The 12427-nt window shown below is 43.8% G+C and overlaps 1 protein-coding gene across 4 annotated transcripts in view; it reads right to left on the reverse strand.

Moving 5' to 3' along the window:
- Window positions 1-2567: 2567 nt before the first annotated feature.
- LOC121004065 (kinesin family binding protein) overlaps window positions 2568-12427 on the reverse strand; it is a 33530-nt gene continuing 23670 nt past the window's right edge. For all 4 annotated transcript variants that reach the window (XM_040436140.1, XM_040436139.1, XM_040436138.1 and 1 more), the window contains one exon: window positions 2568-3729. In XM_040436140.1, the coding sequence (XP_040292074.1) occupies window positions 2833-3729 (897 nt within the window). In that variant the 3' untranslated portion in view covers window positions 2568-2832. The remainder of the gene's footprint in view (window positions 3730-12427) is intronic.

Consider the following 12427-nt stretch of genomic DNA (forward strand, 5'->3'; position numbering starts at 1 on the left):
CATTAAACTTGTGTATTCTTTCAGATACACAAGAGAAAATTTCATATCATGCGGGAACCTAATATCTTTCATCTCCAACTTCGTGATATGGCTTGAGGCAACACCCTCCTCTTCCTTCCTCATCAAATGTGAAGCCTCCTCCTTGGGCAACACAGTTTACATTGCCTTGTGGGTTCCCTTTTTTATGTAATACTGACACAAGCCTTTGAAACTTTACATTAACTGTCTTTTAGAGTTTTAACGCCTTAGTGACCACTAATATGCCTTTTTACTGACGTAAACAAAGGGGGTTTTAGCTAAACAATTGTCTTTAATCATTACATGTATCCAAAATGGTGCATTAAAAACTATAACTTGTCCTGCAAAAAATAAGACCTCATACAAGTACCGTACATTGATGAAAAAACAAAAAAGTTATAGCTCTTGGAATTTAAAAAAAAAAAAATGTGTGTGGTCACTAAGGGGTTCTTTAGGAACAGTGCCACCCTTGTCCACAGGCAGGGCTTGGTATTGGAGCACCCCCTGAGGCTGAGCTACAATACCAGACAGACTGTGTACAAGAGTGGCACCCTTTTTTTTTTTCAAATCACAAACTCTTTAAAGGGGTTTTCCAATTTTGGGGCTAAATGTTGCATCTTAGGTCTCGCCCCTTTCTGATAAGCCACTCCCCTCATTGAGCAAGTTGGAAAAAAGCATGTAGAAACCTGATAAAAAAAAGTGGCACAATTTTGCGTGTAAGAGATATTTGGCACAGACTCACAGCTAGTAAGTCAGTGGGAAAACAACTGAAGCATTAAAGTCTATGGGTAGGGTTGTTTCAATACCCAAATTTTGATTCGTTTTCGATAACATAAAAAAAATATTGCGATACTCGATACCATGCGAAAAAAAATAAACCCCCAAAAAAAGCTGTGTGCAGTCTGCATTTTATGGAACGTCCGGCCAATAATAGAACAGTCCAATCCTATTTTTTGGGGGGACAAGGTGACAAAAAAAAAATTGCGAATCGCGCATTATTATTATTTTTTTCTGTTACGGCGTTCACCGCATAGGACATTTTTTTAATAGTTTGAACTTTTCGGACGTGGCGATATGTGACATGTTTATTTATTTATTGTTTATATATTTTATATGCAAAATTTGAAAAGGGGGTGATATATACTTAATATAAAAAAAAATTATTTAACTTTTTTTTTTTTACTTTTTATTTGTTAACCATTTCCCCCCTTAGGGGCCAGAACCTGGGATCTTTTAATCTCTTGTCCTAGTCACCCTAATAGAGCTCTATTAGTGTGAATAGGATATTACACTCTCCCTGCTGCCCTGGGCTTTGTACACACAGCAGCAGGGAGCAGACTATGGCAGCCAGGGCTTCAGTAGCGTCCTGGCTGCCATGGTAATTGGACGGAGCCCCAGGATTACACTGCTGGGGCTCCGACCGGAACTGCCACTACCATCAATGAGGAGGAGGGGACCCTGTGGCCACTACCACCAATGAGGGGGCGCACTGTGTTACCAATATTTTAATACTGTGGGGGGGGGGGGGGGGGGGGGTTGAGGTGACCACCAATGATTTTAATACTGGAGAGGAGAGCGCACTGCGCCACCAATGATAATATAAATAACATTTAATACAGGAGCCAGGTGCAGCAACTGAGGGGTTAACTGCCGCTAATCGCAGCTCCCCGCCAGCACCCGTCTCCGGGATTTGTATTAAACATTTACTTTCATTGGTGGCGCAGTGCGCCCGCCCCCCTCTCCTCATTGGTGGCAGCGGCACAGGGGGGAGGGAGAGACTGCTTCCTTCTCCCCTGTGCTGCTGAGGAGAACACAGAGCACGCTGAGAGCAGCGCGCTCCTTGTTCTCGGATACTAGACTGCGCCACAGCAAAGCCTAGTATCGAAAATAGGCAAATCCTGGTATCGAGGTCGATACCAGACAAAAGTATCGATTGGGTATCGAAAATTTAATACCCGAAACAACCCTATCTATGGGTCCATGAAAACCACTGACAGAACATGGATGGCATCCATGTTCCGTCAGTGAGTGATTTTCACTGACCATTGGCAGGAGATGTTCTGGAGATCCCCTTTACAGCCTAGCACTGCGTGCGGAATACGGATGACACCCAGGGAAAAAGTGGACACACGGACAAAACATGGACCCTTCACGGACACAGTCACAGATTAAACACTGAATGTCTTTTTATGGACATCTTCAGGGCTGCGTGGTCACATGACAAACACTGAGGATCAGAAGGGAGGATATAACTTACAAATACGTTCATCGGTAAGACAGTTATCTTCACTACATGTACCTTTCTAACAGGTCAGAAAATAAAAATGTTTGTGGGAGTGCTTCTTTAATTACAAAAGTGACTAATTTTTCATACTGAATTATATTAAAATAAGAGTCTAATACCAGAATTTGGGTGCACATATTGTATCGTGGTTTATATAGATATTTGTTCTTAGTATATGTTAAACCCAGTTGTTTTTTTTATTTATTTTTTTACTGTATATAATTCTCTTTATATAGATAGATGTAAATGTCCAAACCAGCCACCATCCCATTACAGACCATGAAGAGTGTTTATTTCTTTTATGTTGACAATGCCATAAAATGGCTGCCCGTCGCCCAATTCCTCAAAAATGACTACATGTACATAGTGCATTCAAAACACATGCAAAATAAAATATACAATCACATAAAACCACTGACAAAAAAAATCCAAAAACACTCAAGTGTTTGCGGTTTACTTTTTGCTTCTCATGGTCAAGAATTGTTAACTGTAGAGTATTAGGATCAATAAATAGACATGTTTAGAAATCTCTAATTGCACAGTGCAGCTCTGGTGAAGGAGGAGAACTGCATCCTTAATCTTTCCATTCGAGCAGGCAGTAGGGCCACCATTTCTTTAGTGAGTTCCAACTCTGTCTCCACCGACTTAATGGCCTCTTCGTGGTTGGCGCAATATTCTACCAGGAATGTGTAATAGCTTAGAGATATCTGCATGTTTTCCAGCTGTTTGTTTGCATCGGTGGTGATGAGCTTTCCATAGAGACGTGCAATATGGAACTTGGCCACCAGTGCAGGACGGAGAACGTCGTCCTCTAATTTCTCTGGAAACTTTTTATCTGGACTTTTTAAGGAATCCAAAAACATCTCATAGAACTTAATTGCCGCCTGTGCTAGAATGTTGATTTTCTTGATTGTGTGAGAGTCCATCTCATCCAGTTTATTTCCTATAGCTACCTTCAAATCCATCATCTCGTAATAGGTGTCAGCCAACTCAAACTGAAGCTGCCTACAGACTAGAAGATAGTACTGAGGGTTTAACTCTTTACATAGCGGCTCCAGCATATCTATTCTACGTTTGTGCATTTTACAGCGCCGTTCATAGTCCTCCTCGAAGAAGGCGAGAACCTTAAACAGGGCGCTGTGGTCCTTGACCACTTCTATGTGGTCGGTGACGTGTCCATCCAGCTGAAAGTACTCTTTGGCCTCATTAACATAATTCTGCCCCACAAGGAATACCTCCCTGGCCTCCTTGAAGTCTAGTGGAAGTGAACACTCAACTTTTTCTTCCACAGCTAAAATGGAATCATATATATCACTTGATCCAAACAAAACCGCCTTCTTCCGACCCTTTTCCTTCTCATCTTCTTGCTTTTTACGTTCAGCTTTAAGTTCATCCTGAAGGTCAACATCTAGTTCACCTATATTGTCCTAAGATGGTAAAAAAGAAAAGAAAAATGAAAGCAAGCACATAGTAAAATACGGGGAAATATATCTCTGCACTGTGCCAAGTACATTTTTCTTGAATTATAGTAAATGCTACCATACTGATTAATGACCAGGAATGTTTTAACCTCTTCCTGCCATGTACTCGAAATTGACAGTTTTCTTCAATGCCAGCCAATGTCACTTTTAACGGCAATCATGGCATGAAAAAGGGTGACTACCTCTGTCCCTAAATAGTCTACTTCAGTGAAAAACTTAGGCTGTCACCTGATTATTTGCAATAATTTAGGGATTATAGCTAAGCCAGTATCTCATCTGCAGACTGCTGTTTTGGGGTGATTACTCTTCATCAGTGCAGAGCAGGCAGAACTTGGCTTAAAGGGGTATTCCAGTAAAGTAACTTAATTTTAGAAAAACTGCATTAAGGCTGCAAGCTGTGACCCAATCAGAACCCATACCTATACATGTTAAAACTGCATTTTACCTTGCAACCCATTTGTCTAGCTCCTATGTGAGCTTGTGCTTGTTCATGAATGTTGATTGGCTGGCTGATATAAAGCCCGGTCACGCCCCCTCTACTCAGTAATCAGCAGCACATTGACACTCCCTTTGCTTCATAAGACATATAGCTACAGTTGTGTTCCAAATTTTTCAACCCCCAATGCTGTAAAGGGTTTTAGGGAATTTAGTGTACATTTGTAATTGTGTTCAGAATGAAATCTTACAAGGGCTTTTTAAAGAACCAAAATGCAACTAAAATGACATCAATTGTTTTTGTAATACAGTATTAAATGTTTTTTTGTGATTTCCTCATTGACACAATTATTCAACCCCTTGAAGACTACCACTCTTAAGAACAGAGGTTCATTCAAGTGTTTTCGATCAGGTATTGAAAACACCTGTGGATGTCAAGGAGCAGCAATCAAGCATAATAAGCACCAATTAGGCAGATTTAAAAGGACTGTGATACTCAGCTCCTTCTAGACATTTACTGGTGTGTTTACAAACATGGTTAAGTCAAGAGAATGGTCCAGGAAGACAAGAGAAGAGGTGATTTCTCTTCACAGGAAGGGCAATGGCTACAAGAAGATTGCAAAGATGTTAAACATACCAAGAGACACCATAGGAAGCATCATTCGCAAATTCAAGGCAAAGGGCACTGTTGAAACGCTACCTGGTCGTGGCAGAAAGAAGATGCTGACTTCGACTGCTGTGCGCTACCTGAAGCGCAAAGTGGAGAAAAGTCCCCGTGTGACTGCTGAGGAACTGAAAAAAGATTTGTCAGATGTGGGTACTGAAGTTTCAGCTCAGACAATAAGGCGCACACTGCGTAATGAAGGCCTCCATGCCAGAACTCCCAGGCGCACCCCCTTGCTGTCTCCAAAGAATAAGAAGAGTCGACTGCAGTAGGCCAAAAGTCATGTGGACAAACCACAAAAGTTTTGGGATAGTGTTCTGTGGACTGATGAAACAACTGTCTGGGCCCATGGATCAACACTATGTTTGGAGGAGGAAGAACAAGGCCTATGAAGAAAAGAACACCTTGCCTACTGTGAAGCATGGCGGGGGGTCAATCATGCTTTGGGGCTGTTTTGCTTCTCCAGGTACAGGGAAGCTTCAGCGTGTGCAAGGTACCATGAATTCTCTTCAGTACCAGGATATATTGGATGAAAATGTGATGCAGTCCGTCACAAACCTGAGGCTTGGGAGACGTTGGACCTTTCAACAGGACAATGATCCCAAGCATACCTCCAAGTCCACTAGAGCATGGTTGCAGATTAAAGGCTGGAACATTTTGAAGTGGCCATCGCAGTCACCAGACTTAAATCCGATTGAGAACCTCTGGTGGGACTTAAAGAAAGCAGTTGCAGCGCGCAAGCCTAAGAACGTGACTGAACTGGAGGCTTTTGCCCATGAAGAATGGACGAAGATACCCGTAGATCGCTGCAAGACACTTGTGTCAAGCTATGCTTCACGTTTAAAAGCTGTTATAACTGGAAAAGGATGTTGTACTAAGTACTAAGATTGAATGTCACTTGGGGGTTGAATAAAACCGATAATATTGTGAGCACAGAAAAGACATTTGTGGTTATTTCATTATAAATGTTATGTTATATTTGTCTGACTTACAAGTGCCTCTTTGATTTAATTGTAAACAAGATGACTGAAATAATCAAAATCAATGTCAAACTGGCCAAAACACTCAATTTCAGTGGGGGTTGAATAATTTTGAAAACAACTGTAGAGAACTGATAGCAGCACACTGAGCATGCTCGACCTAACAAAGGCTCAGAACTACAGGTCGATGCCATGGTAATTTATGCGGAAACACAGTGGGTACCAGAGAAAGAAAACTACTTTTATAACTACTGAACGGTAAATATGTGAAATTTACATTAGATTAGGTAATTATTGATGATGAATTAGTCTAAAACATAAGTTAAATTTACGGTAACCGGAATACCCGTTCAACTGGGTGACAGGCCTTTGTCAGTATTTGGTGGGTGCTATTTCTCCTTATGGAGAGCACCTAGTGGGCGTAAGGAGTCTTATAGGTCAGGCAATGCTCCTCTGGGGAAATGGTATGCAAATGAGCTCTGTTTCCAAGAAGACAAGAAAGCAGAGCCTCCGATGTACCAGGTGTAAGGACTACCTGAGGTATGCCCTAACAGAGGCAAGAATGCATTGGAATATAAATTTGTATTCCAAGGCATTAATAAAAGAAAAATAATAATACATTTATGTTAAATATCCCCAGGGTGAAAATAAATCAAATAAATGTTAATAAAATAAAAATCAATTAATAAAATCAAATATTACCAAAACCTACAAGTAAAAAAATTGTAAAATAAATGAATAAACAATTACTTTTTATTAGTCATCATCTCATGAAGACAACCCCTATTCATATGCCTGCCCTACTAGGTCATATGGATGCCGTAGAAGCGAGGTACCCCTCTCCTCTACGAGTCAGAACGGAAAGCCACTCTGCGTCTCTTAGGCCGAATGCACACAGCCGTGTTCCGCGGCCGAGAGCGGTCCGTGGTATGCCGCGCTGGATTCCTGTTCAGAGCAGGAGCGTGCATTCTGAAAGGAGCCATCTTTGATGGGGACAACCCCTTTAATAATTACAGATTGTGCATTAATACACTGTTTGGAGAACAACATTCACATTTGTGCTGCTTGACAATGGAAACAGTTCAAGCTTCTGGACGGGCAAACCCTGGCCAGCTCACCTGAGCTCCTATAATACAGTGGGAGTATTTCCTATATCACATTACTGTACAGTACCTGGGTTAAAGATTGCACTTTCTAGAATGCAAATCACCAGAACAAGCTTTGTGCCTATGGTTTGGCAGTGAGGAACGCTTGCTTACACTTCCCACACTCCTACAGGTTAGGGTCCATTCACACGTCCGCAAGACACGGGTACCGCCTGTGTGCGTTCCCCTTTTTTCGGACCGCACATGGCCGGCCCTATGATAGAAAAGAAGAAGAATAGGACATGCTCTATCTTTTTTGCAGGGCTGCGAAATGGAATTACATCTTTTGCGGCCCCACTGAGTCTGCACCCGTTCTGCAAAATTGCGGAATGGATGCAGACCCGGAACTACGGACGCGTGAATGCACCCGTATCATGAGGATGTGCTCAAGTCTACAGTAAGTTATTCCAATACTAGCATTATACTGGGGTATTGCTTTTTACATTATTATTAAGTGGTCATCTCATACTGTGTACCTATGGATTTTTAAAATTCCGAGATGCTTCTGTAGGTCTTTGTTGCAGCACCTCAGGGTTTTTTAAGCGATGGCCTATCCCATCACTAGTTGATTGGGGGAGACCTGTCACCCTGCTGACCAGTTAGTCTGTATAGCACCATCGATGGAAGTCAGAGCCTGAGCTACATAGCACCAGCAACGCTCACTGTAGCAGCTGGAGCTCGCTATTACAGCGCTGCTACCATTGAAGTCAATAGGAGCAGCATTGTAGTAGCAAGCTCCCACCGGTACTATGGTGCTGCGTAGCTCCAGCGCTGACTTCCATAGATGGAAGACCACAGACCAGCTGATCAGCAGGGGTGAGGGGTATCCTTAGGATCACAAAAGGAGTTGCCATGATTTATGTAAAAAATTTAAATCAGACATACAGTAAATTACAATACCTTTCTAAGCGGAGCTAAGCAGAGCATGTGAGCGGCAGCGCGCCAGCCGAGCTCCTCTGCACCATACGGGATAAACATCCTGAAACCCACATTGTACGGGAGATAAAAGCTTCCGATCGGCTCCTTAAAATACTGCTGACCCCTGAACTGCACCAGAGCGGGCGTCCTGCAACCATGAAAGTGAAAAAGGACAGGAAAGTGGTGGAGAGGGAGATCCAAGATGGCGCTGGCTCGGCAACTCCAGGCGCAGCGGGACATGGCGGCCAGGCTGGAGAAGTTTGCCAGGACCTCCTCAGTGGCGGTGAGCAAAGGGTCTCAAAAGAGACAAGCGATTGCAAAAGGGGATATACAAATGGACTCTGATCATGAAATCGAGGAGCCGTCTGGGGAGCATATCGTCCAAAATAATAGATTCTCTCCACTGTGCCCTGATGTTGATGCAAACACTATGGAGGCTACAGAGTCTGATATGGATGAACCTACTCTGAAACATGTGATGATGGCCATAACTAACTGTGGCAAGTCGCTTACTACTTTTACTGAACAAGTAGGAGCCATCAAAGAAGACGTTACCATTGTCCGCCATGATTTGAGAAAATTTACAGAACGCACTACAGCCTTAGAAGACAGAATGGGTGCGGTAGAGGATATCTTGCCCCCCCCTGAAAAGAGATATGAGAGAGTACGCCAGGCGGGTGGATGACATTGCTGCCAACAGGGACGACCTGGAAAACCAGGCCCGCCGAAACAACATTAGAATGGTTGGCATACCTGAGAAGGCTGAAGGGAATCAGCCGGCAGAATTTTTTGAAACCTGGCTTAAAAATAAATTTGGCGCCTCCGAGACCCATTCTGGTGAAATTACTGCACTACAGAGATCGAGACATTATTTTGAAAAAAGCCAGAGAGCTGACGGATCTTACGATTGATGGAAATAGGGTGTCACTATATCCAGACTTCTCTCAGGAAGTGCAAAAAAGAAGAGCGAATTTCCTGGACATAAAGAAACGTCTACGGTCCCTGAATGTTGCGCACTCCATGATATACCCTGCCAAGTTGCGGATAGTGGCCTTGGGGACTACGACTTTCCACGACAACCCAGAGGAAGCAAGGAAGTGGCTGGCCCGTCATGAGAGACAGCTGGCGGCAGATGGAAATTGATGGCCGGAAGATGCGGTGATCATCTAAACAACCATCATTGAGGGCGAGTGGTGTGTCAGTCGGTATGTGTGACAGTATGGCTGGTGAGATTATTAGTGGTTTATAATGTGCAGAGTAGAATGGCTCCTAAAACCTATTAATGGAGGGGTCATCTCGCATTGGGTTCAATACTTTCTATTCTAGAGGTGCAGGAGGTGTGGGTGTATGTCGTGTACTTTGTGTATTTGCTAAGTGAGACATAAATTGTTCTCTGTTATTTCCTACAGATATATATGTTGCTGATACCGCCCTACGTTTGGGGTAGATAGGCTAACTACTGGTGCTTGGCCTTGACGGCGGGTGCCAATTGGATCCCACGGGCCTGGTAATTCGGGTGTAATTGGTGGGACCCCGCTGTTGAGGCTAGAGCACGTTTTTGGGTTCTATTTGTTTGCTTAGTTTAAAGAAAGGGGGAGGGGGGGTTCCCATTCTTGCTAGTTAGAGTCTGTAAATTGTGACCATGATTTCTCAAAGTTCCATAGTTAGAGTCCTAGAGCATGATGTGAGGAATATGTTGTGCCCTTTAATAGTAGACTCCCTAAGCCTCATCCGTTCCAATGTCCTGATGAATAAACTATTATCATGGCAGGAATAGTTCACTTCCTCAGCTGGAATACCAGAGGGGCGAAGGAATGTAATAAAAGGAGGGCTGTTCTAGATAGTGTCAAACAGCACCACCCTGTGATATGCTGCATCCAGGAAACGCATTGACTGGAGGATCAAACAAAGCTGCTCAGTCCGCATTGGGCTGGACACGGCTATCATGCTACGTACTCTACATATGCGAGAGGCGTAAGCATTTTAGTGCATAAATCCATAGCTTTTACCTGCATCTCGCATAAGATAGATAGGGAAGGAAGATATATTTGCCTACACTGCACGCTGTATACTACCCCATGTGTAATAGTAGGGGTTTACATCCCACCGCCTTACTCCCCTATACTTAAATCTATTCTGGTTTATTTGGCGGATGTGCCGGATGTTCCAGTCATAGTTATGGGAGACTTTAACAGCATTGTTAACCCTGCACTGGATAAGATGGGAGGAGGCTCTCACTCTCCTGGGTGTGACCTCACTCCATTTGGAAAGCTTCTGCGGGAATCCCTTCTGTTGGATTTCTGGCGGTTGAAAAATCCAGTGACGAAACAGTATTCGTGTGTCTCCTCTACCTATGACTCTTTATCAAGGATTGACCTCCTATTGGGGAATGCTGGTATGGGGCGTTTTCTCCGGGATATCCAATACTTACCACGTAGACTCTCGGACCACTCTCCGGTTCTGGCGATCGCTGATTTCCTAGCCTACCAGAATACGGAGAAACATGGTCTGGAAGTTTAACCCGCACTGGCTGTATGTATTACCGGATCTGGGGGGGGGAATAGGTGACAAACTGAAGGAATATTTTGACATCAATCTCCCATCGGCATCTAAACTTGTGGTGTGGGACGCCATGAAGGCCTATTTGAGGGGGCTGTTAATAGTGGATATTAATGCAAAAAAAAAAACTTAACTAAACTGACGGTACAAAGATTGACTACCACGGTGGGGCTCTTGGAGGCAGCGCATTTCGCTGCTCCAACGGCGGACACAGACAAGGTGAAAGGAGGCGCAGGAAAAATTAAATGACAAAATTGTTGCAAAGTACAAAGAATAGGAGATTCTTCCAGAAGCAGTCCTATTATGAGGAGGGAGAAAAAGCGGGGAGGCTATTGGCCTTAATTTCCAGAGCTCAACAGCAGACATCATATATAGCGGCGCTCAGGGATTCAGAGGGAGTAATAAGAGATGATCCGAACACGATAGTTCATATTATGCAGTCCTTCTATTCCTCGCTGTACAAATCCAAGACAACAGCTTCAGAGGAGGAAATTCTGGAGTTTTTACAGCGGCTGCGTACCCTTTCGGGGGAACACAGAGATATGTTAGATGCCCCAGTAACCCTTAAGGAGTTGTAGGAGGCTCTAGGATCTATGTCTAATAATAAGGCACCAGGGAGAGATGGCCTACCCCCTGAACTATATAAAAGGTATGCATCCATACTTTTGCCGCAGTTGCTGGAGGTTTGCAAGGAGGCAAAAGAAGCGGGACGCTTGCCTGCCAGGATGAATGAAGCTATAATTGTGCTCATCCCGAAGCCTGGTAAAGATGACAAAGAAGCGGATTCTTATAGACCAATTTCGCTCCTGCAGACTGACGTGAAATTGCTGGCGAAAGTGATGGCAAACAGACTAAATCGGGTTATTATGATGCTTATCCACACAGACCAGGCGGGCTTCATGCCGAATGCTTCCACTGCTGTTCATGTCAGAAGACTTTTTCTGAATATTCAGGCGAGCCAGGTTCACACCTCGTGTGCGGCGAGGGCATTCGACAGTGTGGAATGGCGATATTTATGGCTGGTGCTCGAAAGGATGGGCTTTGGACGTCATTACATAGAGTTGGTACAACTTCTATATGCATCCCCGAAAGCCGTATTGCGGATTAATAGGAATCTGTCAGACCCCTTTGAGCTGCATAGGGGGACGCGACAAGGGTGTCCCCTGTCGCCGCTTTTATTTGCGGTGGAGCCTTTGGCGGAAGCTTTGAGATGAGCAGTCTCAGTGCGAGGTTTTCAGTATGGTGAGCTGACTGAAAAAGTTGCACTCTATGCAGATCTACTGCTGTTCATGGATGACTGGAGGAACTCCCTTAAAGGAGCCATGCAGATCATTAATGACTATGGTACACTATCTGGACTTCGCATTAATTGGACAAAGTCTGTGGTTATGCCATTAACTAATGGAGGCGCCCCGACCTTGGAAGACGCCATGGGTCTAACAATAGTATCCTCCTTTAAGTATTTAGGCGTCCAAATAACCCGATACAAGGGATTATGAAAATCTGAACTTAACGCCTTTGCTAAATAGATTTAAAGATGAGGTAAATACATGGATTAAACTGCCGCTCTCCATGGTTGGGAGGACCAACCTTATAAAAATGATATCGATGCCCCAGTTACTGTACCTTCTTCATAATGCACCCTGCTGGATCCAGCTTCATTTTTTCTATAAAGTAAATGCCCTGTTTAGAGATTTAATTTGGAAGAAGGGTATCCCTCATATTAAACTTACCACTTTACAACGACCTAAAACGAATGGGGACCTGGCCTTACCAGACCCGTGGCTATATTATTTAGCGAGTCAGTTACAGCATATTAGAGGCTGGGGGGGATGTAGCGAAGATGAATACGGCGGGAAAAATAGTGGGCTTTCTTCTAGGGCGGCCCTGTTTGTTGTCTGCACTGGAGGATGGCACCTTTCACACTAAGGGGAGTCAATACG

This window comes from Bufo bufo, chromosome 6 (genome assembly GCF_905171765.1).
Source record: "Bufo bufo chromosome 6, aBufBuf1.1, whole genome shotgun sequence".
NCBI lineage: Eukaryota > Metazoa > Chordata > Amphibia > Anura > Bufonidae > Bufo > Bufo bufo.